The sequence below is a fragment of the Penicillium daleae genome (genome assembly GCF_028827525.1).
Source record: "Penicillium daleae strain IBT 16125 chromosome Unknown utg000002l_segment0_segment0, whole genome shotgun sequence".
Classification (NCBI taxonomy): domain Eukaryota; kingdom Fungi; phylum Ascomycota; class Eurotiomycetes; order Eurotiales; family Aspergillaceae; genus Penicillium; species Penicillium daleae.
Genome location: NW_026623150.1, coordinates 5952754 through 5980664, shown reverse-complemented (window position 1 = coordinate 5980664; position 27911 = coordinate 5952754). Strand labels below are relative to the sequence as shown.

The 27911-nt window shown below is 50.9% G+C and overlaps 12 protein-coding genes across 12 annotated transcripts; 5 read left to right on the top strand and 7 right to left on the bottom strand.

Annotated features, from left to right (window-relative positions):
* Positions 1–67: 67 nt before the first annotated feature.
* On the top strand, positions 68–3104 carry N7458_003038 (glutamine-dependent NAD(+) synthetase; the record flags this gene model as incomplete). Its single annotated transcript, XM_056906421.1, has 16 exons — positions 68–96; positions 198–316; positions 370–520; positions 570–628; positions 692–881; positions 971–996; positions 1052–1143; positions 1193–1357; positions 1406–2153; positions 2205–2208; positions 2261–2303; positions 2356–2546; positions 2600–2724; positions 2784–2823; positions 2885–2940; positions 2995–3104. The coding sequence occupies 16 exons, from the start codon at positions 68–70 to the stop codon at positions 3102–3104; spliced, it is 2148 nt and encodes a 715-aa protein (XP_056770528.1).
* Positions 3105–3590: 486 nt separating this feature from the next.
* On the bottom strand, positions 3591–5054 carry N7458_003037 (uncharacterized protein; the record flags this gene model as incomplete). Its single annotated transcript, XM_056906420.1, has 1 exon — positions 3591–5054. The coding sequence occupies one exon, from the start codon at positions 5052–5054 to the stop codon at positions 3591–3593; it is 1464 nt and encodes a 487-aa protein (XP_056770527.1).
* A 496-nt stretch (positions 5055–5550) lies between these two features.
* Positions 5551–7133, bottom strand: N7458_003036 (questin oxidase family protein; the record flags this gene model as incomplete). Its single annotated transcript, XM_056906419.1, has 5 exons — positions 5551–5651; positions 5723–6130; positions 6194–6553; positions 6620–6922; positions 6980–7133. The coding sequence occupies 5 exons, from the start codon at positions 7131–7133 to the stop codon at positions 5551–5553; spliced, it is 1326 nt and encodes a 441-aa protein (XP_056770526.1).
* A 1065-nt stretch (positions 7134–8198) lies between these two features.
* On the bottom strand, positions 8199–10793 carry N7458_003035 (TFIIH/NER complex ATPase/helicase subunit SSL2; the record flags this gene model as incomplete). Its single annotated transcript, XM_056906418.1, has 3 exons — positions 8199–10531; positions 10591–10707; positions 10766–10793. The coding sequence occupies 3 exons, from the start codon at positions 10791–10793 to the stop codon at positions 8199–8201; spliced, it is 2478 nt and encodes an 825-aa protein (XP_056770525.1).
* A 440-nt stretch (positions 10794–11233) lies between these two features.
* Positions 11234–11897, top strand: N7458_003034 (uncharacterized protein; the record flags this gene model as incomplete). Its single annotated transcript, XM_056906417.1, has 4 exons — positions 11234–11242; positions 11306–11319; positions 11415–11440; positions 11536–11897. The coding sequence occupies 4 exons, from the start codon at positions 11234–11236 to the stop codon at positions 11895–11897; spliced, it is 411 nt and encodes a 136-aa protein (XP_056770524.1).
* Positions 11898–12637: 740 nt separating this feature from the next.
* On the bottom strand, positions 12638–12835 carry N7458_003033 (uncharacterized protein; the record flags this gene model as incomplete). The annotated part of the gene is made up of 1 exon (XM_056906416.1): positions 12638–12835. The coding sequence occupies one exon, from the start codon at positions 12833–12835 to the stop codon at positions 12638–12640; it is 198 nt and encodes a 65-aa protein (XP_056770523.1).
* A 1665-nt stretch (positions 12836–14500) lies between these two features.
* N7458_003032 (uncharacterized protein) lies at positions 14501–15151 on the bottom strand (the record flags this gene model as incomplete). The annotated part of the gene is made up of 3 exons (XM_056906415.1): positions 14501–14726; positions 14777–14952; positions 15017–15151. The coding sequence occupies 3 exons, from the start codon at positions 15149–15151 to the stop codon at positions 14501–14503; spliced, it is 537 nt and encodes a 178-aa protein (XP_056770522.1).
* A 206-nt stretch (positions 15152–15357) lies between these two features.
* Positions 15358–16925, top strand: N7458_003031 (RNA polymerase II-binding domain-containing protein; the record flags this gene model as incomplete). Its single annotated transcript, XM_056906414.1, has 2 exons — positions 15358–15507; positions 15579–16925. 2 exons carry the CDS (start codon positions 15358–15360, stop codon positions 16923–16925), a joined length of 1497 nt encoding a protein of 498 aa, XP_056770521.1.
* A 636-nt stretch (positions 16926–17561) lies between these two features.
* On the top strand, positions 17562–18623 carry N7458_003030 (uncharacterized protein; the record flags this gene model as incomplete). The annotated part of the gene is made up of 1 exon (XM_056906413.1): positions 17562–18623. The coding sequence occupies one exon, from the start codon at positions 17562–17564 to the stop codon at positions 18621–18623; it is 1062 nt and encodes a 353-aa protein (XP_056770520.1).
* A 500-nt stretch (positions 18624–19123) lies between these two features.
* Positions 19124–20621, top strand: N7458_003029 (Zn(II)2Cys6 transcription factor domain-containing protein; the record flags this gene model as incomplete). The annotated part of the gene is made up of 2 exons (XM_056906412.1): positions 19124–19186; positions 19260–20621. The coding sequence occupies 2 exons, from the start codon at positions 19124–19126 to the stop codon at positions 20619–20621; spliced, it is 1425 nt and encodes a 474-aa protein (XP_056770519.1).
* Positions 20622–21393: 772 nt separating this feature from the next.
* On the bottom strand, positions 21394–22057 carry N7458_003028 (uncharacterized protein; the record flags this gene model as incomplete). The annotated part of the gene is made up of 3 exons (XM_056906411.1): positions 21394–21516; positions 21575–21660; positions 21757–22057. 3 exons carry the CDS (start codon positions 22055–22057, stop codon positions 21394–21396), a joined length of 510 nt encoding a protein of 169 aa, XP_056770518.1.
* Positions 22058–24351: 2294 nt separating this feature from the next.
* Positions 24352–24765, bottom strand: N7458_003027 (uncharacterized protein; the record flags this gene model as incomplete). The annotated part of the gene is made up of 1 exon (XM_056906410.1): positions 24352–24765. The coding sequence occupies one exon, from the start codon at positions 24763–24765 to the stop codon at positions 24352–24354; it is 414 nt and encodes a 137-aa protein (XP_056770517.1).
* Between the last annotated feature and the right edge of the window lie 3146 nt (positions 24766–27911).

Sequence of the window (27911 nt, the reverse complement as noted above, 5' to 3'; positions counted from 1 at the left end):
CATCAGAGGAGGAGGGAGCTCATCTTTCACGCCTTATCCCACCCTTTCCAGATCCAAGGACTTCATCATGGGGCACCTGGTAACTTTGGCGACATGGTACGAGCTCCTATTCTGCTCCTGTAGCTTCCACTCCCTTTTTGGAGCTTCAATGCACCTCCACCTTTGCCTTACCATATGACGCTAACGTGACTAAACAGCAACCTGAACCAATGGGCTCTCGATTGGGAGGGTAATCGGGACAGGATCATTGAAAGTATCCGGCAGGCAAAGGCCGCTGGCGCTACTCTGCGAGTTGGTCCAGAGCTTGAGATTACCGGTAATTTGTCCGAATATGAAGCTTGGCGCAAATGTACTGATCACATCTGGTAGGATACGGCTGTCTTGATGCCTTCCTTGAAGGCGATACCTTCCTTCACTCATGGGAAATGCTTGCCCAGATCATCGATCACCCGGATTGTCAAGATATCGTGGTAGATATTGGTATGCCAGTCCGACACAGAAATGTTCGATACAACTGCCGGTATGTCTAGGATTCGCTGTCTAAAATATGCCTATTAACGGGCTTCTAGCATCATTTTCTACAATCGCAGAATTGTCTTGATCCGCCCCAAGATGTGGTTGGCTAACGGTCCGTTCTCCGAATGCAAAATCATCGCATGACAATTTACTAATTGATTATTTTGTACATCAGATGGAAATTACCGCGAATACCGCCACTTTACACCCTGGCAGCGCCCCCAGGAGACGGAAGACTACTATCTCGAGCAGATTGCCGGCAAAATTACCGGACAGTATAAAGTGCCATTCGGCGATGCGGTTATCAGTACGAGAGACACCTGTTTGGGCTTGGAGACCTGCGAGGAGCTATTTACGCCAAATGGGTAAGTAGATTACTACCCCTCACTGGCTGATGCAGTCCGCAACATAACGGATAGTCGTCACCCGTGCCGTACGCTAACAATTTCCAAAGACCTCACATTCCCTACGGATTAGCAGGTATGTATCTTCGCATCGACTCTAACAGACTTTATCTGACCTTCCTCCCACCAAGGTGTTGAGATCATTTCCAACTCTTCCGGCAGCCATCATGAGCTTCGAAAGCTTGACACGCGCCTGAACCTCATCACTCAGGCCACCAGATTGGTAATTGTGCTCTCCAAATATCTCCAAAATATATACTCATTATCTCCAGAGCGGAGGTATCTACCTTTATGCCAACCAGCAAGGTTGTGATGGCGACAGATTGTATTACGACGGCTGCGCCATGATCGTCATCAACGGTGAAATTGTTGCTCAGGGCTCCCAATTTTCTATGCGCGATGTAGAAGTCGTCACTGCTACTGTGGACATTGAAGAAGTACGCTCGGCTCTTTATCATCTGAGTCATCTAACTAACTCGAATTAGGTTCGAACTTACCGAGCTAGTGTCAGCCGTGGTATGCAGGCAAGCAAGCAGTCACCCTACCAGCGCATCGATCTCGACGTGAGACTCTCTCGCCGCCCCGAAGATGCCGATCCCAGCCTTACAGTATCTGAGCCTCGCAAAGCTCGCATTCATGCACCAGAAGAAGAGATTGCACTCGGACCAGCTTGCTGGCTGTGGGACTACCTCCGTCGATGCGGTGTTGCTGGGTTCTTCCTTGCCCTGAGTGGTGGTATCGACAGCTGTTCCTCTGCGCTGATCGTGCACTCGATGTGTCGACAAGTCTTGAAGGCTGTCAACGAGGGTAACGAGCAGGTGATCAGGGATGTTCGTCGCCTTTGTGCTAAACCCGCAGATTCAGATTGGCTCCCCTCATCAAGCCAGGAAATTTGCATGTGTATCTTCCACACCGCGTACATGGGCACCCAAAACTCCAGCCATGAGACTAGAGACCGGGCCAAGAGACTTGCTCAAGATATCGGCTGCTATCACATCGATTTCAACTTTGACACGGTTGTCACAGCCATCATGAACGTTTTCACTGCCGTAACAAGCTTTCAACCACGCTTCAAATTCCACGGCGGTGCGCCTGCCGAGAATCTGGCTTTGCAGAATGTGCAGGCTCGTATGAGGATGGTCTTCTCTTATCTCTTTGCGTCATTGCTACCGACTGTCCGCCAGCGTCCTGGTGGAGGTGGTCTACTGGTTCTTGCATCGTCGAATGTTGATGGTATGTCATGTCCACGACTTTGTTAATGACTTATACTAACTAATGTCTTAGAATGGTTCGAGCTCTAAGTTCCTCGTTTTCAAGTCAATCCAGCTAATCAAATTTAGTTTGCGAGGCTACCTTACGAAATATGACGCCTCATCTGCCGATGTAACCACCGATTCCGATGCCATTGATAGATCTTATACTTACTGTGATATAGCTCAACCCGATCGGCAGTCTCAACAAGGTCGATCTAAAGCGTTTCATTGCTTGGGGCGTTCGCGAATTCGACATGCCCATTCTGACCGAATTCTTGGAGGCCACTCCAACTGCCGAGCTAGAACCTTTGGCAGCCGCACAGTCCGACGAAGTTGACATGGGAGTCAAATATTCCGAGTTGGGTACATTCGGGTGCGCAAAGCCTCTCACCCAGTTCACGGCCTACCAAGCTAAAAGTGATACAGATATCTCCGGAAGGTTGCGAAGCTCGGCCCTTGGTCTATGTACGAGAAGTTGCTCCATGTCTGGGGTAACGAGCTTAGCCCGCGTGAAATTTACGAGAAGGTTCGCCACTTTTCGTTCTACTACGGTTAGTCAAGCTTCCATTCGGTACAGATAATCGGGAGAAACGGACTGACAACGCTCTAGCCATTAATCGTCACAAGATGACAACCATTACACCAGCATAGTCAGTTAACCCTGCAATCCTGTTTTAGTTATTTTGGCACTACTTACTTACACTCTTTTAGTCACGCACTCGACTATTCTCCCGAGGACAACAGGCATGATCTCAGACAATTCCTATGTATGCCATCCCTTTCTTACCCCGGTCTTGAATGTCTGATACTGATTGATTTAGACCCACCATTCACATGGGCGTACAAGAAGATGCTGGCGAACGTTGAATTCTGGGAATCCAAGGGCTGGACAACGGGCAAAGGACAGAAGAAGAGTGTCAAGGCCGATTAGAGGCTAAACCGAGGGGCTCGACAGGCTTGACCTGCGATCTCCTGTTTGACATTTTTATTGGTTGTTTGTGAGATTTAGATCTACTTCGAGATTTAGAATCGCTTTCGCGCAAGAGCTTCCAGCAATCTCGATCAGTAATGAATAGAAGTCGTCGCTTCATGTTTCCTCATGCAGTCTACAGGTTTATTATGACCAGTATTTCACTCCTAGCCCTTGAAGAATAAGGTGGGTTTGTGGGCGCAGACGTTGATAGTTTCGGGATAAAGCAATTGTCAATATGTAATATCGAGTATAACGACTGACATGAAGTATTTGACAGGGAAGAGATAAGACTGCCTAGGTCGCCTGGGGAGAGCCAAGAATATGAAAATTGAAATTGACTGAGAAGAAAGAAAACGCTAGCAAGGAATGTGTGCAAAATAAATATTCATAGGTCGTGTCACTGCCATATTGGCATATATTATAGGCATCTCATGGGTCCAAAGATCACTCCTTCCAGAACCAACCATGTTTTCGCTTGGATTCGCCATCTCCTGAGCTCGATGAAGAATCCGCATTTCCAGAACGAGGATGAGTCGTCTCAACCGATGAGTCTGTCTCCTCGCGGCCATCGGCATAGCGTTTGGTCACAACTTTCTTCGTTTGGACTGAGCCATCGGCAAGACGTGTTCGTTCTGTCCGAGACATGGTAGAAATGATGTGGGACGATAAGGATTCATCGGAGGGGACAGACTCAACCGGTGTCTCGGGGACGGACTTGCGGTTTCCACCCGAGACAAGATCGAGCCAGCTCTCGTTATCGTCGTCGCCTTGTTTGTCCTCGAGGGGTGGGAAGCCACGACGGAAGTCGGACTGGCCTAGATCCTCTAGCTGATCTCGGTTCTGGCGATTCTCGACGAGGGAGCAGAGAATGGGGCTTCTGTTAAATGCCTGAGAAAAATCTCGCTCCCAGGCCTCCACATCCTGCATAAAGCGCTCGTACAAGGCCAGCTCGTCGTCCGCTTCGGCTTCGGCAGCTTCCGAAAATTTGTCTCGATAGGTTTCAGTATCTCGAATGCCAAAAACTCCATCTCGATCCAAGCCCGTCACAAATTGGAACCCGCTGCCCATGCTTCCACGCTTGACCAACCCTTTCAGCCAGTCCCACTCGCTCTCGGTCCTGCCAGCAATCAACCTGTCGCTATCCAATAGCGACATCCCATTCTCTACTCGGAGGAGATCTTCAAAAGCCTCGCGCCACTGCGGCTCATTAGGATCGCGATCCGACTCTTCCCGAAATGAGGACACAAGGGAGGTGAACACTCCCTTTTCCTGGCGTGGGCGGTCGCGCGCTTGGCGCTCTAAGTGCAGGGGAGAGTAGGGGCTGAATGTGATGTAGTTCAAGGGCCATTGGTCGTCGAAGTGCTGGAATAATGATGGCATGGAGAAGGTGAAGTTTGTACGAAAGGGCTGTGAGAAGAGGGGGAAGGAGAGCGCGTCGAGGCTGAGCGGATCAGACGGCTCGTTGGACAAGCGCTGACGTGACTGCGAGGTCTTTAGGTCTGATTCTGCGGGCGGTCGAGATTGTGACGAGTTCGAGATAGGTGTGCCACCATTATTGTCTGAAGGCTTGCCATTGTCGTCCCGATTTCCGGACGAGCTGCTTTCGGCGCCTCCACCTGACGTATAGTTCTGATCCCCCGCATTGTTTGCGCTGGCGTCGTCTCGGTGGCGGTATTTCATGCTGTTGTAGTCTTTATCGTCCGTAAAGATTGCCCAGTGATCCGGCTGGGGAGGCGACACGGCAGAAGGGAGGCCAGTGATGGACTGCAAGACGGAGGAGACTTGCTCATCCGCAAACCGGCGGAAGGCGACGAACGGGTTACTCTCGCTCTCCGTGTCGCGATCCTGGGGTGTATTGGAAGGCTTCTTATTGCGATCTTGGTCTTCGGGGTCTCGATCGGTGGGCATTGTGGTAATGAGCTATGAGTTATTGCTGTGAGAGGATGGGAAGTCGAGCCTTGAAGAAGTCAAAAGGTGAAGCTGTTGGGAATCTCGCCCCACATTAAACTTTGCCACGTGAGCTCCACCCATTTATGATTTCCTCTGCTCCAGACATGTGACTTCTTTCCTTTGCAATCATTGCGTCTTGAGGCTTCTCTTTCTCTCTTTCAATTGAAGTCTACTTGTTGATATACCGCGTCTACGGAGTCATGATTTCTAACTTTTCTTACCTGCTCCCCCTCTACGCGCCCATCCACAAAGGATCACGCCAAGTCTGGGCCGAGCCCCACTGCTTAGATCGCAAAACTGAAAACATTTGTCAAAGAATCGTCAAAGAATCGTCAAAGAATCGTCAATTTAGAGCTCATTACAGTCATCAAAATTACTTGCGTGGAGCTGAGTACAACCCAATAATATCAACTACCAGTTACATCCTACCACAGCCTGGTATACAGCATCATCATCAGAGCCGGGCACGTTCGGAGACGTGCTCCCATGCCTCATCGAAACCAGTGGAGCGGATCCACATCGCGCCTTCTTCAGTCCCAACAGTGGAGTCGATAGCTGTTGAGCAGTCAGCGATGACGAAAAAAAATCATGCCAGTCTTGCAGAGGAACGACACGGTATAACTTACCCATGTTACCAATTTGGAGCCACATCTTGCCAGATACGGGCATAGCCTGTGGTCCCTGGCTCTCAAATGATTTACACACCTTCTCCCCGTGTGCAACTGCGCGCACAAACTTGGCCAAGTGCCCATCGTCCTGGGGGTGCGATATGGCATGGGCAAACAGGGCTGGCCAGTCGTATTTCACGGGGTAGTTGGTGATCTCTTCTCGCAGAAGCTCGGGGCAACCGCGCGACACGTACATTAACAGGTCCATGCGGCCCTTCCACTCCAGAAGACGCAGTCGAGTTCGCTGATCAAGAGCGGGGAGATGCGCGAGCTTCGAGAAGAAGATGGACGAATTGACGCAGTGGATGAAGAAAAAATCCATTTTGACTTTTTTGCTTGGTCGCTGGGCGGCACTGGTGTAGTAGACTAAATGAAAGCCGGCTTAGCAAAGGGCAACGAACGCAGATACTAAAGGAACACAAGACTCACCGACGTTATTTATCATCTCTGCCAGTCTCTCCTCCAATTGGTCTTCAGATACGGTGTACTGAGCAGCATACTTGATCATTTCCTGTGGAGCACGATGCAACACCCCGTCTCGAATCTTGTTCACGTCAGTGGTCTTGGCAGAGCGAGACAAGGTCTCGTCCTTGCAAACTTCTTCCAAGAGCTGTCCAAGGGACTTGCTCCCAGGATTTCCAATTCCGCTTGCGGTCTTCTCGGCAGGGAGGAAGAAATCGCGACCCAGACGGTCATCATGGACTGCGGCCTGTGCAAGGGCTTCGGCCACGATGACAGGTTGATTGAATTCAATCCCAAAGCCGAGATGAATGAGCGGGTGCAGCAGACCTACATCGATGATTGTTAGAACCATCATCGCATCTGAAAGGAATCAATCATGATGAGACAACGCACCTCCAAACAGTCGGCACAGCATATTCTCCGCCTGCTCATTCGCAGCAAAGATGTACTCATTGAGTACAGCACCAACGCCCTTCTCATCAATCTGACGTTGGAAGAACGACAAGAAATTGGGATAATGCTTCTCTTTCCCAAGGCACTCCTTGAAATCGGCAGTCTCGTTCAAGTTCTCAATAACCTCCACAACGCCAGGGACAACCGGGCGCTGATAGGAATTATTTCTCTCGTAGGCGGTGCGGATATCCTCGGGCGATCCCCCGAGAGCATAGATGCTCAAAAGGTGATGCGGGATATGATCTGGCATGAAGGTTAGCAACTCATGTCATCCAGAGAGCTGTTCTGGGAAAATCCTACTATGGAATCCCTCGTCGTTGAAGAAAACATGATGTCTCTCTATATCCATCTGCAACGCCTCACTCGCCGCCCGCGCCGTATCCTCCCTCACCCCAGAGTTAAAGATCCCCGAGTCCGTCTTCGGCGAAAGCTGAATCTTCAGCGCAGTCGCCATGGTGGACAAAGATCTGGAAGTGCTATACACAGAACGGCTCTTGGAAAAGGCGTGTAACCTCCACGGCAGAGGCGTTGCAGACACGAGTGGCGAAAGTCTCGGTGGAAAAGAAAACACACTGGGTAAAGGACCCCTGAGCCAGATCCAACTTGGAGAAACAAGCTTATTCACAGTGGCGGTTTCGGTTTCGGTTTCAGAGCTGATATTGCGGGGGAGTCTTGTCCGGGGAAAGATGATCCTTTTATAGCATGATCGTCGCAGGACACATTTCCGAACTGCTAGCGCCTAGACCGGACGATATTACCTATTGATAGATTAAGTAACTAAGTTAATCCAGCGCTTGGTCGAACATCAGAACGGGACAGGACAGATCAGTCAGGAGTCATGCAGCAGCTCGTGTGCAACCAGCACCTCGTGCAGAAGTTCTGCAAAACACGCCTATCAGGGGCACGATATTCCCGAAACGCGGAGGTATCGGGCGTTCGGGACTCCGTTGCGACGAGAAGACGTCATTTTGTCCTGACCATGACTGCACCAAGTTTATTTTGACGGGACCCATGAGCTAAGGAACTCAGTCCTACGGAGAGGACTGGGCCCGGCTTGCTGACTGAGCTTTAATAGGGTCCTCGTATTTTGGGTGAAAATGTTAATAATAATATGAGGGGGGGAGGGGTTTACTTCAGTCTGGACCAGGCGAGATGAGCTTGATTGCAAATACGAATGCGAAGCTACAAGAGGTACTGATTGTGATTGGGACTATGTGGTATGGTATAGTTGGCATTTTAATCGTAGGGGATCATGGATTGTCATTCTTGGGCCAGTGTTACATGAGCACATGCAGGCAATAATATCATTGCGATGGTATCGCGCGCCTGAAGGAGTTATGGACAAGAACGAGAACTAATGTACCATGCCCTGCAATCTGGATCTGAATCATCACTTGTGCCTCTGAAGATATCTCTGTCCTTTTTCAGGTAACTGTGGGCGTCTCTGTCTCCCACCATGTCAGTTGGCGATAGTATCCCGCTGAGCAGAAGCTCCAAGCAGACATAACTCTCCTTAAATCTACTGATTTTTGGCCGCCACCTCGCGCTCCTTCTTCCGACGCAGACGGTCCCGCTCCAACTTTTTGAATAGCGGGTGCTGCGCTCCTTTGTCCTTGAGCTGCTTGTTCCGGCTCTTGTTGTATTCGATGTACGCCATGTCATCTCCGCCAGCGAGGCCGCTGAGCGTAGCAGCACTGCGCTTCGCCTTCGCCCTCTTCGCAGCAGCGTTGCGACCGCCACTGCGCATCGAGAACAGGTCGTCGGTGACTTGCTCAACGTCCGCGGAGGACTCGTTCTGTAGCATGACTTCCGTGAGCAGCTCGCGGCGTTCCGATGGCGTGGAATAATGAAGCCCTTCGTACTCGTCGATGCCTTGCAGGTGGGTGATCACCTTGAATGCATAGCCTTGGTCGACAAGGAAGGCTTGACGCTTTGACGAGTACGTCATCTCGCTAGTATCCTTGGAGACAAGCGAGTAAAAGAAGGCATTGAAACCCTCGTCGTTACGACGCTTGGCACGAAGAATTCGGCCCAGACGCTGTGCCTCCTGACGACGGGAGCCGTAGTGAGAGGAGATCTGGATAAGGCACGTAGCCTCGGGCAGATCAAGCGAGGTGTCACCGATCTTGGACAGGAAGATGGTGTTCACTTGTTCATTGTGTTGGAAGTTCTCCAGAATACGCAGGCGCTCGTTCTGGCCGGTGCCACCGTAGATGAAGGCCTTGTTCAGCTTGCGTGCGTATTTCTCCAGGGCGTAGACATTGTCGGAGAACACAATAATCTTGTCACCGCGCTTCTCGTGGAAGTCAATGAGGTATTGGCAAGCCTGGAACTTGCGTGGGTTCATGATGTAGAGCAAAGCCTGCTTTCGCGAGCTTGCTCGCAGATACTCCGAGTAGAACTCGGTAGTCATAGGGCACCAAACCTCGGCGCACTGGACCTTGGCGATGTGACCCTGTGCGGCAAGCTCCATCCAGTTCGCTTCGTACAATTTCGGTCCGATCAGGAAGTTCAGATCCTTGATCTTGTCGTCTTCACGCAGCAAAGTGGCCGTGAGACCGAGCTTAGTCTGCGCAGCGATGGCCGATGTGACCTTTCGGAACATCGAGGCCGGCACGACGTGCACCTCATCAAGGATCATCATACCCCATTCTCGGCCCTGAAGCCAGTTCATCATCTTCTCGGCGTCATAAGACCGTGCTCGAGTCTGTGACACCATGGAATAGGTGGACACAATGATACCCGTCGACCGCTTGAATTTCTCTTTGTGGTCGGATGTGAAGATGGCGATATCGCCGGGGTCAATAGTGGTCCAGCGCAAGAACTCATTTCGCCACTGAACAACGGACATGGAACTGGTGCAGAGGACGATCGTACCCTTCTTAATGGTAGCCGCCGCGGTAATTCCCACCAAGGTTTTACCGGCACCGCAAGGAAGAACGATGATACCGCTCTTCGCACGTCCGTTACCGAACATCTTGCTCAGACTCATCTCCTGATACGGACGAATTCGAGCCGTGGGTTTCAAATCCATGTCAAGGTTAGGATTGACTGTGTCGCCCTGGAAATCGTACTCCTCCAAAGCCGGGCAGCCAATAGCTTGACAGCGGGCTTTCACGATTTCAACGCCCGTGGGCGGGATTTCGAAGCTGTACGTGAGGGCCTCGGAGGCTTCATCGCCGACGTCGTTGATGCCATAGTCCTGTCGCTCTCCCTGTGTTTCGGTTCGAGAAGCACCCGACGCCTTAGTTTGACCACCGGTCTCTCGTACACCAGCAGCATCCTTCGTTCCGGGAATTACGAGTGCTCCCATTTTCGGTGCTGCTCGTTGAATAATTCCCTCTTCGTTGGAGATTCTCTGCGGGCCGATCACTTCATCCTTCAAGAGCATCTGCAGCATTTCCGGTTCAACGGTCTCCACGTAGTATCGATTGTGGTACAAAACCATCTTGATTTTGCCGTAGGATTTGGTGAACTCGATGATGAACTGGGAGATACTCTCGGGCAACGGGGTCTTCGAAAGACGGTCCAAGAATTCGACGATATCCTGTGGTTTCAAACCAACCGACACAGCTGCATACAGACTGTGTCCCGTCAGGCGGTACTCGTGAAGGTGGGTAGGACGTGAGAGCGGCTCGGCGATGGTGGTGAGGAAGTCCTGCGCCTGGGGCGCCAGCGGCGAGAAACTCTCGAGGGTGATCGTGCCTTTTACCGGCTCGATCCACAGCGGTCGGTTGTAGTGGTCGCGCTTGAGGGGGAGATGTGAGAGGTCCTTGTAGCCGAATCTGGGATCGGTCTTCTGGGACTGCACGCGCTTGCTGAACGACTCCAGCGAGAACTTGTTGACGACATCTTCAACCGCCACATTTAGCATCTGAGTCACGAAATGTGCGCAGATTGCTCAACTCTACCTTTCAAGTTGTTGTCCACCGGCCCATCATCTGGATCCGAGTACTCGTCGCTGCTGGATATTTCCGTCACGTCAGGAGCTGGAGTTCCTCGCTTTGAGTCGCTGCTAGATCGGCCGACTAGATATAAATGTCAGGTATCTGGGCTGCGGGCAGCAGATCGGGCGAGGCAACCTACCGTCAGCGGCCTTCCGCTTGGGCGGCATCTTGCCCGATTCTGTGGGATTAGGTGCGGGCGAGATGGGTGTAGGGAAAAGAAACTCGATAGAGGGGTAGTTGAGGCGAAGACCGCCTCAGGTATGATGATTCAGACCTGCATGCCACGGACAATGGTGCCGCAGGAAAGAGGCGGCGTACTGAACGGATTCGACTGGGAGGTGCAGTGGAGGGGACGCAAGCTTGCCGGTGGGATGCAGAAAGGACGCAGGTAGCAGCAGTTCTGCAGACGAGAAAAAGGATACCGGAGAGAGCGAGGGTGATGAGGAGAGAAAGACCAAGGCAAACGTGACGGTTCTTTGAGTTCATGGTTCTCAGGCAGCCATCGAAAGCCTGAGGCAGCAGGGCTCCACATCGGAGCTGCCTCTACTGACGTAGAGGATCATGCCATATTTCTCTCTTCACTTAATTTCCGTCACACTACGCAGCCATGAACACAGTGAGTCGTCTATTCCAATTCGGGCGCTTCAATTAAATAGCTAATCCCTGTGTCTACTATCAGATTAGATCAACCTGGTAAGCAGAACATTCCCCAATCGCCGCATTGACATGGGCCCATCGCAAGTCCGGGACAATGGAAGCTGAAGAAAAGCTTTTCACCCATTTGACAGGATCGGCTGGGGTGCCCTCTGCGTCGGTACGTATTTTTAGCCCCATACAATCCGCATTCCCATTATATAGACCCGGTCGGAGACCAACCCCGAGTCCTAAGCTAACATATCCCCCCTCCAGCCGGCGGTGGCGCCTACTACTTTGCCAAACAATCCATCAATGCCGACCGACAAGCCCGCTTCGAAGCAGAAGTCGCACGCAAGGCCCAGCTAAAAGCCACGGAAGCCGAGCACAAACGACAAGCCACCATGGCCGCAGCCCCGAGTCCCGCGAAGCCTACCGACGACCCGAGTCTGAAGCGCGCGAACATGACCCGGTTCCAGAATGCGGCCGACGACGTTGCCTCGCCCAGTGCCGAAGCTTCGCATGACCCGGCGCCAACGCGACACGAGCCGATGACCGAACGTGATCGGGTATTGGAGAAGGGGAAATACGAGGCGGCAGAGCCGTTCCGGCCACCGCGGGGGAACCGTTTCAGTTGAGGGATGATGATGAATCCTCATTTGTATATTTCTAACGTGTACACTAAAGGAGAGAAAAGGATGTCCTGTGCGATGAGCAGCAGGGTTGGCATACGGGCTTTATAGGGCGAGTCTGCGTGATTCTACGACAGTTTCCTTGACAACCAAGAGTATATCTTGCGGGAAGAATGACATTCGTATATAAAACTGGCCCTCAATATTGCTATATAATGCACACTGCGATGATGAATATATTGGTATTTTCCATGATCATCCATCTATACCTGCTTCATCGCCTCGAAATCTCCGCGATCAAAACATCTCTACCTCTTCTCGGTGCTGTATGATACTGTTGTTTCTCCTCATCGCGCAATCAATCTCACGCAGGACAAATGATTCGAAAAAGATGAATTTCATTATCAAGGAAAGAGTCAAACACAACGCCCGATTCCCAAACGCCCCTGGAAAATATGCATAGAGTCAAGAGGGCCCCGCACTGATGCCGGCACCGAGAGCCAGAACCCATCACCAGAATTAGAGGCATGCAACTGTAAAAAAAAAGAAAATCGTTCCATGTCAAGTTACAACGTGACGGACCAGTTGGCTAGCGGGCATGGAAGCAGAGTGGGGGGTGGGGCCTATGTGTTGGTTAGCGTCGAAGGTACAGATGTATGAGTGCCGTGCCATGCCCGCATTGCAGATTGAAAGCGAGTAATGATATTGATAATCGGCGTTGCAGATGTGGGATTGATTGCATAGACTCACTTGTTGCTGTCGGGGGAGTTCGAGTTTCTTTGTCGCGAGCTCTCGAGGGCGGGTGGTACAAAGGGGAGAACCACGCCCGAGACAATGCAGGACATGGCCACGGCGCGAGTCGCGCGACTATCGGGGCGTGGCCGGTGGGCTGAGAAGTGCCGGATCGAAGGACGGGCGAGCTGTGCGGCGACGATGGTGGCCATGGTGATGATTGGAAAGTTGGAGTGATTGAGCGTTTGAAGTAAAAGTGAGTTGTGGGTTGTGGGTTGTGGGTTGTACCAGAGTAGGAGATGACTACTCGAGGTATATCGCGAATCGTAGAGAGAGCTGGGGTTGTGTTGAGAGGTAAGTAGTGTTGTTGTTGGTGGTGGCGGTTGGATAGTTGTTTAGGATGAATGGTGTACGGTTGAGTAAGAAGCACCTTTTGCTCTGAAAAAGACAGTTGAATCACGAGGAGGAGGAGGGGGGGGGGGGGCCAAGGCCCTTTATAGAACGTGGGACGATGAGCAAGTCAGGCCATGCAAAGGCGCAAGTGACCCGTGTGGGGGAGGCCCTCCAGAGTACAGATGAGGAACTCGGCAACGTTGATCCACTGGGAAGAGTCATGGCTGCGGGGCCCGCTAGGACGAGGAGAGCAAAGGACTGAATGACCTGATGTTCATCGCAGGGAGATCAACAATACTCCGGTCCTCAGAGGCCAGGGCTGACTGGTTGGCTGGTTAGTACTCATGTACATCATCACGGATCGGCCTGTCGGCACGAAGAGCGAGAGACCGGAAAGGGTTATCGATGATGCCGTTTTAGGATGCCTCTGACTGGAAATGATAAAATGCTTACACAGATAATCTACCTGGGAGATTAGTAGAAGGGACTAGAATCCGTCAGGGAGCTGCAAATAGGTGCTATAGCTTATGGTAATAGGATCCCCTAACTAACTTAGTTTACTGCCCAACGATGACCAAGCCTGCCAGAAGTAGTAAGGAAGGATATAGACCAGAAATCGCGTCATTCGTTCACGCGTTGAATGGGCTCCTCCTCTCACGCCATCGCGGGGCCCGTGGCAGGGCTCAGCGCGCCGAAGGAGTAGTGGGGCGGCCTTGGCCCCTCCATCCACGAGCCCAAACACCCAAGAGAGACCAAATCAAAACACGCCAAGCGGGGTTTCTCTGCTGACAAACGTGAGCGTCACTGCCTTCGAATGATCACACTCGGAAAAAAGCTTTCAAACATCTACAGATCATGGGATGATGCGGGAGGAAAAGCATCCGATCGGAACTGCCGAACGATGAATCAAGTCGATCTGTTGTAGAGACTGATGAGTGCCAGCCGGGCAACCTGCCTAGTCACATCATTCTATTCTTTGGTAGCTCGGCCAGATGCATCCGAGACTCAACGTGGAGAGGGATAGACCATCAGTCTAACTGTGGAAGAGTTTCTAGCGAGAAGTAGTGGACGGGACAAGCTCTTATCCGCTCGCACGGCTACTACCGAAATACGAATTTGGCAAATAATCAATTACACTGGAGCTCTCTCCACAACGCTAGTCTCCTAACTAAGTAAACAATATTGGAACTCAGCAGCCTAATAATCATCATAGACTGGAATTCTTCTCAAAGATTGGCTGGGACATGCTTTTGGGTCATAATATGCTTCGGGTCATAACATTGCCTCGGGCTATAACATGTGTTGGGTCATAACGTGCCTTTTGGTAATAACATGCTTGTGGTCATAGCATGCTTTTGGGCAAAACATGCTGTATTGCCATATCTTGCTCGGTAATATGGAGAGGGCGAGAGGAATGAGATCCAGTAGATGCCCACCGCACGAGGGATCAAAATCTCCAGATGTGTGAACCATCACGATCACCCCTAAAGGCCACACAAGACCGAGATAATCTGATTCGAACCAACCTCCCCATTGACATCGCCACAGTAGACAAGATATCCGTTTCCGATTTTGGCTCCAGTAACTGCAGCCTGTGTGCGGTCCACATACTCCGGGGCGAAGACATGCGACTGGGTCTGGGCACCGCCGCCGATGGGGATGAAGATTTTTTCAAGAGGGCGGGCGTTCTTGATATGAAGAGTCTTCATGCTGAATGGACCAGGGAACGAAGATGCTTAACGCCACGAGGGAGAACGGACGAGGGATTGAACTCAAAGTCGGTGCGATGGTAATCGCCGCGCTCCCAAGGCAGCCCAAAAGAAGCGAACAAATCGTTCAGGGCACCCATTGTCACGAAATTGGGGAAGTGGAGGCCGATGATAGGGATCCCACCATTCTGGACGTACGAGATCACTTTTTGGAGAACTTCTGCATTCTTCCGATCAGTCAAGCCTTCATCTGTAATGAGGATAGCTCGTGGGTTGTTCTCTCCCAGGTACGCCATCGGCCTTTTTGGCACGCTTCAGGTTGGCCGAGTTGGCCAATTTGTCGATTAACGAGGAGTAGGTCTCATCGAGAAAATCAAGGTATGAGAGGGAAAGCAGAAAGATTTCTGGGCGATTTGCTGAGGCCATTGTCGAAGAATCTCTTGGATGTGGATCAAAGTACTATGTTTTGGTAACTTTCCTAGCTCCGATTGTGGACGAGTGGGCCTGCACCTCCAGCGGAGCTCCGCCTCGTCAAGTCACGTGTGATAACCCTTCTAATCGCCAGCCGAGATTCTGCGCTTTGGAGCTTCCACGCATCTCACGATCCTCCGATTCAATGCGCCGAACCCTCAATGGCCTCCCACCAGATCGCCATTGCCAAGGCCTCCTTTTCGGCCGGTCTCTTGCGTCCCGATCCCTCATCTGTTCCGCGGGATGACATTGCTGCCTTCCACACGGCCCTCGAGCGCGCCCTCAACCATTGCTCCCCAGCAAACATCCAGGTCTGATTCGTGACAAGCTCTCTCCTCCTATCACGCCTCAGTCATACTAAACTGCCCGTCGACCCACATAGACCTGCAAAGCATGGCTACTCCAATATGTCGCCTCCTCCGCTAATCGGGTGGGAGGGCTGGCCAAATACCTCGTGGCCCTAGCTAGCTCCTCTGATGAACCGGCCACCGCAGGTGCAGGCCCTGGTACTCGTGTCGGTACTGGCACTCGGTCTAAAACTTCAGTGAAGCGTCGGCGACTCCACATCCTCTATCTCCTCAACGATCTATTCCATCATAGCAAGTACCATCTCGATACGACGGCCACCTTTTCCACTGTCAGCGGATCTCTGCAGCCATACATAGTCGAGCTGCTTGGACATGCCGCAGCCTATGATCGGCAAAAACATCCCCGGCACCATCATCGCCTAGATGAACTACTTGAAATTTGGTCCGAGCATGGATATTTCGGTCCCGAACTGATCCAGAAATTGCGGGAAACGGCGACGAACTCGGCTTCCATTGGAACTACGGGGGCTGCCCCACCCTCGTCAACAGATGTTCTGATCGATGAAACTGACGCTACCAAAAGGCAAGCCGGGAAAAAGGTGCCATTTGTCATGCCATCCACTCACGGCGACGCTTCTATGCCATACTACGACCTGCCAGCCGGCAATTGGATCCCTCATATCATTCCCAACTCGGCCATTCCTCTTCGCCCTGACAGCATCAAACCACTACAATTCCTTGCTGGTCCCGCCGATCAGTCACTAGTCCAGGCTTTGAAAGGCTTTCTGCAGGAAGTGGATCAGATCTACGGTACCGAAGAGCTCATCAACGATGATGAAAACATGGATATCGATGAGCTTGGCCAGCAGATCACTCGTGATGAGATCACAGGGGACATATTGGATGGCGAGACATACTATGGCTGGTCTCGGGCATTCTGCCAGCAAATGAAGAAGCGACCCGAGGACTCTCGCAGTCGTAGTCGAAGTCACAGCAGATCCCGCGGCGCCCTTAAACGAAGGTACAGCGGCAGTTCGTTGAGCCAGGACAGCCAACGCTCCGACTCTCGGTCGCGCAGTCGGCCTCGTACTGATAAACGGGAAGCTCGACGGTACGACTCGCGCTCGCGGAGCCGCTCCCGTCGCAGATCTCGATCTCACACGAGCGAAAGCTCCTATGCGCCACGAGAACCATCTCCACCCCGCTTCCCCCTCCTCATCAACCCTCACATGCTCCGCCTCCGCCGCCACCACCTCCGGGACCCTATCAACAGAGTCATCAATATAATCCACGATACCCTGTCGCTCCTGGAGGCGCCAACTTTGCACCCCCACCTCCGCCCCCATATCCCGGCGCCTGGCCGCCTGGCCCACCCCCACCTATGCCGGGTATGCCCTTCCCCCCACTTGGCCAGGGGATGAACCCTGCCTTTCCTCCGCCATTTGCAGGGCACCCTCCTCCCATGCCCATGCCTCCTGGTCAACAGCTTCCTCCGGGGCAGTATCATTTTCCTCCTCCCCATCCTGGTGGTCAACACGGTGATGGCTGGGGGCAGCAGGGCGGGCGTGGTTGGCGATAAACACGGCAATCACATGCAATGTATTTTTACTTTCCAGATAAGATACCATCCTCAATATATTGAACCGTTCTCTCATATTTCGTCGACATAGTATATCTTGTGATGATGCCATGGTCTGCATTGGGACTGCACCATTTGAGCTCCTATCGCAACTTCACGAGATGCTTACGCCAAAAGTCATTAAGAATAAGTCTTAAAGAATTAACAAAAGTTCTGTTTCTATACTCGAAGCTTTTTCCACGCCTATGGTCTACTCAACTATATTGCCAGAGAGATGTTGAAATCTAAATTTCCCGATTAGGAAACCATGACTCCAATGCAGCTATACATACAAACAATCGACACCGCGACGCCTCACGACGCGTCCAATTCTTCTCACCACGGCAGAAACAAAAAATTATCTCTCACCCCACCTCCCTTTCCTCCTTCCACCCTCCACCCCCTCCTCTCCACCCGACACTTTCAACCAACCTTCGCGATGTCTGCGTTCCCCAATCCACCATCTACTCCACCGCTTCGCGGCTCTGTTGAGCCTACTCTGAGCACTCCTGTCGAGTCGATCGAGACCATGGAAGATGTGGAGTACATCGATCTCACCGTGTCCTCGGATGATGAGATGGTGCAGGGTCCCCCGAAGAAGATCAAGTTGATCAAACCTCTTCCTGCAGGAGATGCAGAGAAGGATGTCATTCCTGCTCCGACTGCAGATGGTATTACTGTTGAGGACGATGCTCCTATGAATGCCTCTCGCACCGAGAACGGCACCTTTGACACCAACGCTGAGTGTCTTGTTGCGACTCCACCTGCTACCAGCCCACCTCCTGGAACTTTCAAGGACGTCCCTGGTGATATTCCTGATGAGACCGCAGCCATCGCCGGCGAGACAACCACATCCGTTCCGAACGCCGTCTCCGCAAGTGATGAAGGTCCAGTTCCATGGCTCAGAAGGCCATGCTCACCCTGGTCCCCCGGTCACTATCCCGTCTTTGACCCCGATGACGAATGTTTCGAGTTCGGCAGCTTCGATGGCGACATCTTCACCGAGCCATATGCATTCAAAGAAGCCGTCTTGCTGGTATTACACTATGAGCATCGCAGTGAAAGCACCCTCGTAGAGAACCTTCAAGATTGCCTGCGAGGCTCAGCTCTCACCTGGTACCTGGAGGAACTGACTGACAAGGAGCGCGAAGATTTACGTGATGGGGACGTTGAGTACTGGCTTGATGCTCTCATTGAGAGGTTCTGTCTCGATTATGAAGAATATGTCAGGCGACTCGGAGAACAAGCTTTGGGCTTGGAGGCCCTGCGACACGACTGCGACCTTGAGGAATGGGTGGAATCGATGTTCACTAACGCCAGACCAATTTGTGATGGTGATTTGGAGGCGCTTCACCTTATCTGGGAGCAGATCGACCCGGCTCTGAGAGAGGACGTACCTGAGCCAGATGAGCGGACAGAATATCAGGACTTGATGGAGAATCTCGCACGTGCGGAGGTGAAGTGGCGGAAAATGCTGGGTCTTAAGCCAAGAAGATGGTGATTGGACAACTTCAACCGTATCACCACGAGTTCGGATATCCTGTGATCTAGGATGATGTTGAGGCTGTGATTGTTTGCTGGAGATGGAAGTCAATCTATGGATGGGGGATGGAGATCTGTCATGTTTGTTAGGGAGTATTTCGATGGAATGATCATGAAATGAGTATTTCAAGCTCTCACGTAGAATCCCAGCCTACATAAAACACTTTCATATCACAAGTATCGCAATACAACTGGAAAGTGTAAACTCCTGCGGCTCTGGTCCAAGCTTTGCGGATCTGTGGATCGAGCTAAACCCAAAGGAGTAATAACTTCGAGGCTTGGCAGTAAGCTAAGCCTTCCGGCCTCTCCTTGTGGTTGTGGCGGTGTTCTAACCTGAAGATTGTTGCCTGCTCACTCGTTCAGATCTTCATATCGAGCTTTTTACCCATCTTGCTTTGTGAAAAATATCTCGTATTCCATGCGAGACCTCAATGCTGATCTTCGATTGTCTGTATTGTCATGAGAGGGAACCCCGCTACGCCGTCCAAGGCCTGCCAGCCATGCCGCATCAAGAGACGAAAGGTAAGATTAGAAAGATCAGACCCGTTGTGACAGCCCCAAAGGAGTGATTCATCGGTCTTATACTTTCATCCAGTGTGACATGCTACGCCCAGGATGCTCACAGTGTCGAAGAGCGAACATTGAGTGCGGGGGGTATCGGGATGCCTTCTCGTTACGGCTCCGCGATCAGACGTCCCTTGCCGCTCGCAAGACCCATGAACGAATCACCAGGAGTCGGAGCCCAGCGCCCAAAATTGAATCTGATAAGAAAATTAGCATGAACGCTCTTATTACCCGGGAATTACCAGATACCCCGGAGACACTAGCTCTAAGCTATTTCATGCATATTTATGCACCGACTGGTGCATTCGAGTACTTGGTCGACGTGTCCGCTACATATCTGACTACGGGGTCTCTAGGGGATGCCCTTCTAGCCCCATCACTTCTTCTATTTGCACAAAATCTTCGTTTACCATCGGTCCAGTCTCTTGCGCAATCGCATTATGCTAGGGCATTGAGGTCGACAAATTCTGCCCTTTCATCTCCAGATCTAGCAACAAGTGATAGTACTCTTTTGGCAGTCTTGCTCCTGAGTTTATTCGAGGCTTTAGACTTCCAAGGGCGAGCAATCCCAGTGAATTGGAATGCTCATACTCGCGGGGCCTCCGGATTATTACGACTTCGAGGCGATCGACAGTTCGACAATTCCCTCGGCCGCCATTTGTTTCGACATGCCTCTTTGAACATTAGGACCCATTGCGCTCAACTTGGCGTAACAACACCTTCTCTCTTGAGCACACTGGAATCGGCCCATCTCGAACAGATATACCCTACTGGGCGGACTCGCCAGTTCGGACAAGTGGTCGATGCCATTGCAAATTTGCGGGCCAACGTGAAGCATCTCTCCGCAATTGAACACTTGTTCAAGCTTTTTGAGCTGGACGCCGAGCTTGCAACCATATTGGACGATCTGTGGATAGATGTTCCTTACGAAATCGTCGATGCCACCGCTATCCAAGGATCCGTATACACCTACAAGAATAAAGTGTATCGATACCCGTCTCAAAAACTGGCACGGGCGTGGAACATGGTCCGGATAACAAGACTATTCATCATCCAGATGTTAAGCTATGCTCTAGCCTCTCCTCGTACACTTGAATTCTCAAAGGTTGTGCGGACTCGAGTTCAAGAGCTTGTCTCAGTAACTGGCACCGAGTTGATATCCGACATTCTACACAGCGTTCCATTCGCACTTGAGCTCTCGATCAACCCGATAGTCTCGGCCAGGTCGCTTATTTACCCTTTATCTGGGATTGCGGTATTTGAATTTGCATTACCCGACGCTGCCGAGTTTGCTCTCAATATATTAGGGTTTATTGGGAGGCAGTATGGTTTTCCGCATGCCATTGACTCGGCCAATATGATTTTACAAACTAAAGATTTAGAGGATTGGTAAGTGGTATCGGTTTCAAATTCGGAGGCTACGCAGCTGATTTGTGTTTTATGGCATCAGGATTCATCTGTCTGTGCTATCATGTTGATGAACAGACCACAGTGACAGGGATTTCCGTCCCTGGCAAAAATAGATGGGTCGTTCGGATGCGTATCCTTGCCAGTGGAATACCCCAAGCTACTTGATGAGCGTTGACGACTTGAACACCTGCCTAGCGCTATAGCAGGGTGTATATTGAGCACTCTAACACAGTGTATTCATAATTAGGCAATTTAAAAGGGACATATAGAACCTCATGATAGCCACAATGCCCTAAACAGGACGATTATTTCTGATCAACCACCAGCCCTGCCACTAGCTAGGCAACTGCTAAACCAGCTCGCTTGTCTTGAGGCTAAATTTGAGTGGCTTTCAGGCCATTTCAATCTGGAAGAACGTACAGTCGTCACTGGTTAGCCTCCTCGACTTTGGTCTTTCCGCAGAATAGGTATATCATCAAGTCTAGTGTGTCACTCTCAGATAAAGAAACATGGTTTAATTTGATTAACAAAATTAAAAATGCGAAATAATTTTACACAAATGATAAACAAACACAGACAAAGGAAACGATATGCCAAAGTGATATCTAATAAAAGGACAAGTGAAAGTAGATAGACCGTCAATGGGTTCTTGTACTTTCCCCCGAATCGAGACGTCTCTCCCACACGGAGATTTAGAGAGCTGACCGAAGGAGAATACGACCACAGCATCCAGTGCTGAGTTCCTATTTTCTCATTTAGGAGACAGCATCCTCGATAGTGTCTGCCTGGGTCTCATCACCCTTGTTGAATCCGAAAGACCTGTAGTACTTCTCCTTGACCTGCTCGAACGGCTTGCAGGCATCGATTCCAAATCCCTCCTGTAAATTAAGAGATGTTAGAATTTCGATATCATGGACGCAGATAACGGGATAGAACATACCGCATCCGCGGAGTTGCAGCACATCGGGGCATACCCCCCACGTCACAATCATTCGGGGAAATATCATCGGCCATGGCCTTGCCTAGAAGCATAACATTAGCAGTTAGTAAGTCGTATTCCCAGTAATACCACAAAGAAGAGATTATATGTGCGGAAAAACCACCGGATGCAGACATACAGTCAAATGAAATCAGCGAGCTGACAGAAAGACCCCCCAGAACAGGAACAAGCTCTCCGAGGCCATCGATGAGCTCGCGGGAGGTCTGTTGCAGAGTCAAGCAGCATCGCTTGAACTGCTTCGGCGGGCACCGGTAGGCTCCAACGGGTGTCATTGAAGGCGTTGCCACGGGGTTGGCCTGCGATGGAGCATCGATGGCCTGTGTAGCGGTGGGAGTGGCCGTAGAGTTTTCTGCTGTGACGGGGACGGCAGCAGTGATGGCGAGAGTTGCAAGGGTGTAGAAGAGCGTTGGGAGGTGCATTTTTGCTATCTTGGGGTTTCTGATTCGTGATATATTGGCCTTGTGTGTTTGAGACGAGGCATAAACAGCCCTTATGGATAATGGGTGGTGTGCGGTAGAACCTCACGCGATATCGCTGGTTAAGCAGTCTTCTTGTTTAAAAGGATTGTCTCGTTTGGAGTGGTCCGGTCCAAAAGAGTGTGTGTAATAGCGTGAGTTGTATATCAAGGTTTGCAAAAGGAACGACGAGGGCTGGGCGAGAATCAGGGCGACGATTGGCGATTTGTTGGTTGTCGACGATAGTTGCAGGAAGTCGAATAGCCACGAACGAAGGACAACAAGGGCCCTAGGTTGGCTTGCGTGCTTGGGCGTTTCAACCCTCGCAGCGCTCGGTGCATACAGTCCTGACGGAGTGTTTTTGCCGAAATTACCGGCGCCCACGCAGTGTGGTGTCCTGTTTTGCTCCCTTGAGTCGCAAATAAGCCCTTGCTACCTGGTCCGAGATTCCAGGGTGAGGGGCTTCAACCTGCTTGAGTAGTCAGAGATTGGCTTGGTTTTCGGCCATTTGGGTCTTTTGAATCATTTGGAATGTGAAACGACAATATGTTCAAGTTACTCTTGGTTCTGCAGGGTTGATTCTCGCGCGGTATGCTCGTGTGTCGGTTGTTATCAACTTGAGCTGATCCTGGATACTATATATCGCGACCCAATCTCATGGCCACCCAGCGACTAACGTATTATCCAGGCGCTTCTAATTGATTGTTATCGTTAGACTATATTTTTTTATCAGTCGTGTCGTGCACGAGGAGTCTCGCAGAATAATTTGGTGAGCACACAACCCAATTCAGCTCACAATATAGAGGATGCAAGGGGCACCGCAAAAAAGATCGACTAAAGAATGCGACACCAATCCGTCCATAGTCTCCCTGCCAACTAGGGGTACTCATGCCTTGTTGTCCTCTGCAGGAACGAGCTCCTCTCACGCCAATTGATGTATATCGTCCACTCAATTGTCACCGGCAAGATAGCCATTCGTGATCGATCGGGTCCGCGGGTGATTCGGAGTATTAGGGCTAGTGCATTTGCTGGCTCCCCACAATTCCACCATCGGTAGGAGACCGATTCCGTTCACTACAATATGAGAAATTCTTTTTCTTTGTCGGGGAAATCTGCTACATTTGAGACATGAAGAAGCGATCTCTTAAAATGTTATAAAGGCGCAGGATACATATTGGACTCTCCAGATACAACTAAAAGCTCAGGTGCACCAGGCAATGATGGTCATGAATGTTGTTGTGCAAGTCGTGATGCCAACGGGCAAGGTAAGAGGGTAATAGGAGGGGGAAGTATACAAGGTGGTCATAGTCGTGAACAACAGACTTTTCCTCGAGGGACGACTTCCAGTGCAGGCTCGAGATGTCAATGATCATCACATGGGTGCATCCATGGCAAAACAAATACAAAGGACGCAAATAAAGCCACAAATTCACACACCGAATGGATGGGGAAGACATCAACGCTCGCTCGCTCGAAACAACCGCAGATATTGTACAGCCTGCGCATCCCTCGCAGAGGATATGGCAGGGTTAACAATAAAGCAACAAAGATACACTGGCCGCTGGGGCCGGAGAAGTGGGCAGAAGGACGGAGACGGATGGTGCGAATGGAACATCATTTGTACCAAGTCCAGGAATGAGCGCCGAGATAGTCACAGGATTGAGGAGGAGTTGACGGCAGTGCTAAGATCCATTGCGGCCGGGTCTTACCTGATTTTGTAAAGGTTTTCTGATAAGGTCGTGAGGGAGAGAGAGGGCACGGGCAAGGCAAAGATCAGTTCGCGGGTGACATTGGTCACACGAACGACTTGATTGATGATCCTTGAGTGAAAAGGCTGTGTAAAGTAAGATGTCCAAGGTGGTAAAAGGTAGATAATAGATGCTGGGGGAGAAGGTGTGTGAAAAAGGAATGACCATCTCACAGTGACTCGACTCTTGTCGGGAGCACAGAGAAATGCAAGGCTTGGAAAACGCTATATCGCTAGGAAAGCAGGAAATGCGCATTCTCGCGCGGCCCATCAAACTCCATGGTGAAAGGGAAAAAGAACTCCGCCTCCGGGCGCAACATGAGCGGGAGGGTACTTGTTGCTGATGAATTCCCGTCATGCTGCGCCATCGAACTCCGAATGAGTATCGGCAAGGCTTCATTAAGGTCGTATCACAAGGAAAGACCGCTAGTTTCGAGTGTTAGCAAGACGCCCATAGTAGATGGAGATCATGAAAGCCAGTGGTGAAGTACCCCAAGAAATGCTAGCGATCCTAATATCTAGATGGCTTGGCCTCATTAGGACTTCGCATGGGCTTCTGACCAGGATACTGCTGAGCTCCATGGCAAGTCGTGGCGGCGGCAGCACCAACCAAAGTAGGTGGAGGTCCATTGGCCTGGCGGGCAAGCACACCATTGCTCGAGGCGCCACTGCGACCACTGCTGCCGCTGCTCTGGCTGCTGCGGCTGCTGCGGCTGCTAGCACCACTAGAGCTGTTGCTGTCGTCAAGGTCGACAAAGGACGACATCTGACGCTGAGTATACTCCAGCATGATACGGTTGTAGTCATCAAGGGAGATTCGAGGATCCGTGGACCTATGGGTCTCAACGTGGTTCCCGTGAGCGGGACCGGTCCCTCTTGATTCATGAGTGAACATGATTGGAATGTTATCCGAAGGCTGCTGCATTGTGTGGTCTGCAGTTATGGTGGAAAATGTCTAATGCGTGACGATGTTAGTGGACCGAAGATTAGATAGTACCAGTTGGACGAAGTGGTGTCGATCAGATGGTACATATTCAGGAAAGGAGGTGAGTAGTCAGGGTGTCAGTAGGACGCGAGGATGACATCTATCTTGTCTGCTGGAAAATGTAGTTGTATAGGGAAGGCACAACGTTGGCAGGCAGGGTGGGCTTTGGGGACAGGCAGTGGTAGGTAGGATACGGAAGGAAACCCTAAGTGCTAAAGGGCAAGGCAGCTTTAGCAGGGCAAAGTCTCAAGGATATCTTACCTTGGAGAAATCCTGCTTCAACCAGGTTCAGGTAGCCGAGGAAGAAACAACACCAGGGTTGGAAAATAGTGTAAGTTATTTTTGAATTCTGGCGTGAGAAAGTATATTGTGCAGCGGGTTCGATAGGGCACAGCGTTGAAGGAGTCAATAGGGCTATGGGGCGGCAATCACAGGGTTAGTGCATGTACGTGAGGGAAACAAATGTATCATTAAGAAGTCAGTCCCAATCTGAGGCATATATATAACACAGCTGTGGCTCGAGGAGACGAATGAGATCACTGCGGGTGATCGAGGATGGCAAAAGAACTGCGTCAGCCTGGCCGACGCTGATAGGTCCAGAGGTATAGGTTGTAGTTTCCCTCATCTCCTAAGAGGGCCCATGGACGAGGTTCGAAGCTGTACAGAATCCATCGCCGGACCCAGGTGCAGTGACATCATTGGCTGAGGAAGGGGGGTATACATAGCAAAGTCACTCAAAGTGGATGGAGTGGATGTATGGCTTCGTTTCGCATGAGGCTAAGGCCGGGCGACATCATAAGAAACCGCTCCCTACCCTCCTTCACGTTATACCATCCCCACCGGCTCGCGATAGACGTTCCGTTGCCGCTGTCGCTTTTGCTTAAGGGGGTGTATCATCATGAAATAACCTACCTCCACATCTCGCTCGAGGACTGGTGTACTGTACGTGGGGGAGCAGCATCATCAGTTTGATGCACTCGCGAATGGACCCTCATCTCCTCCCGATGAGGTCACTTGGGAATGCACGAATGGGCCAGATGGACCAGTTGGAACCCGTTGAACGAGGTCAGGGCGAATGGCGTCCTGAGATCGGCAGACGCAAGCCCACCATCCCCTGCAGATCTCCCTTTGACGTCTCGAGAACGAATCATAATGGCGTTGGCCTGGCAATTATCAGAACATTGTGGCCTCCGGTCTTTATGTTCAGCTAAGCTACGACAACGAAACAGGCCATGCTGATGGCAGCGGAAATGCGAGGGGGACATCCCCGGTAAAGAGCTGCAGCCACGTTAGTTCCACTGGAAGACTGAGTGGTGGACGGTTTCAGAATGATAATATGATGAGACGGGGCGGGACGACTGGAAATGAAATCCAGCGAGGGTTAATTGGAGGGTTTGGATCCAAATGATGGCTTGCAAATGGGGCCGATCAGCTTTCTGACGTCCCACGGCATGCCCCTGGAGATTCTATTGATTTCCTTTCTCGTTGATGATTCTCATACTCACAGATCAATCATCATAATAATTGGAAGCACAGCCCTGTCCCCTGGACAGGATCGCGGGCGGCACTGATGTTCAGTATTGCGGCAAAGGTCCCTATGCTGAGGCTCGCGGGAGTGGAGTCGGGCAGAACGCCATCACGTCATGTCCCTGAGAGTCGTGGCGATCCGAGCTTCGATTTGGTATTTTCCCTTCAGGCGCGATGATTACATTGGTTACTTTTTTAGCCATATAGAACCTCTCAGCAAAACATGTGATACTTGTCTCAGGATTGTCCTATAGTGTTTAGTGGCTTGATAGGCTTGAACTATGAACGAGGAACTACCGTGTCGAAAATGGCGTCCATACAATCCCAACAGCTCCTGCTGCTCCTGACGATGCACCACCGATCGTCGAGACCGATCCCCCGAAAGTAAGTTAGCAAAATGGCCACAGTGGATAAGGAACCTTGTCATATCTATTCCTATTGGACGCTGCCTTCCCCTCTCGTTTCTTCTCATGATATTGGTCAGCTCATAGACACCTGAGGCAGAAAAGGCACCTGACGTCAGAAGCCCTGAACGGGAGGACGTTGATACTGAATGATGACTTTCTGGCAACATGTTGAAACCCCCAGCCACATGAATTGAGAGTCACTTGAACGTTTAGTATCATAGTATTGAATTACTGACTATTTTTTAATCGAGATAGGGATTTTCAAGTCCCAGTAATGGCGCATCATCCAGTAGTAGCATTGACAGGATCCAAGAATATACAAGCGCCCAATGCTGAGGTGTATAGGTAGTGACATGTGGGAAACGTGTTAATCGACCTTCAAACTGTACATTCCATATTCCTGAAAAGGCGAAGATTCAAAGAGTCTCATAGAATAATGATACCTAGCCCCACCCAAGCTTACTCATGAACTACGGAGACCGGTAGTGCGCTGAGGCACTCAGTTGGTGCTACGCAGGTGGATCCAGAAGCAAAGTAAAACAATGTCATTGTAGCCATATAAAAGCCACAACTTGCGAAGAACTACGTATAGCAGTGAACTACTGTAGGTTCCGAGTGATCGACAAGTCATCGAACCTACTGCAGCGGGGGAGGCAAAGAAGTGGATAGACCTCGAAAGTTATCTTGTCGCGTACACGGGGAGTACCATCTTCCGAGGATCTTCGCCTCCAGCCCCCCACTTCCAGAATGGGGTCAGGCTTCTAATTCGACAGTTTCTCGGAATTCTTCTCCTGCGATTCCTCATATTCTACCGTGGGAAGCGTGGAATGACGATACTGAGTTGCAACAATATTTGCTGTGTACCTCTTCCCCTAATGCAGACGCTGATACGATGTCAGATGTAGATTTCATTAGGCAGATAAATGCAGACAATCTCTCACGGGAGCCCAATTGCTAGCCCAGTGAGCTCATCCAAGGAACAAACAATGAACTCGATATTACTAGTCTTATGGATCAATCGTTGACGGGCGTACATAATGAGTTTCCTAAAGAAGAAACCGAACAATAATCGCTTTCGTAGTATCAAATATCCCGGCAGGACCGTTTCAGACAAGCCAACCCTAGATGATGCTTATATGATATCCGTGCCGT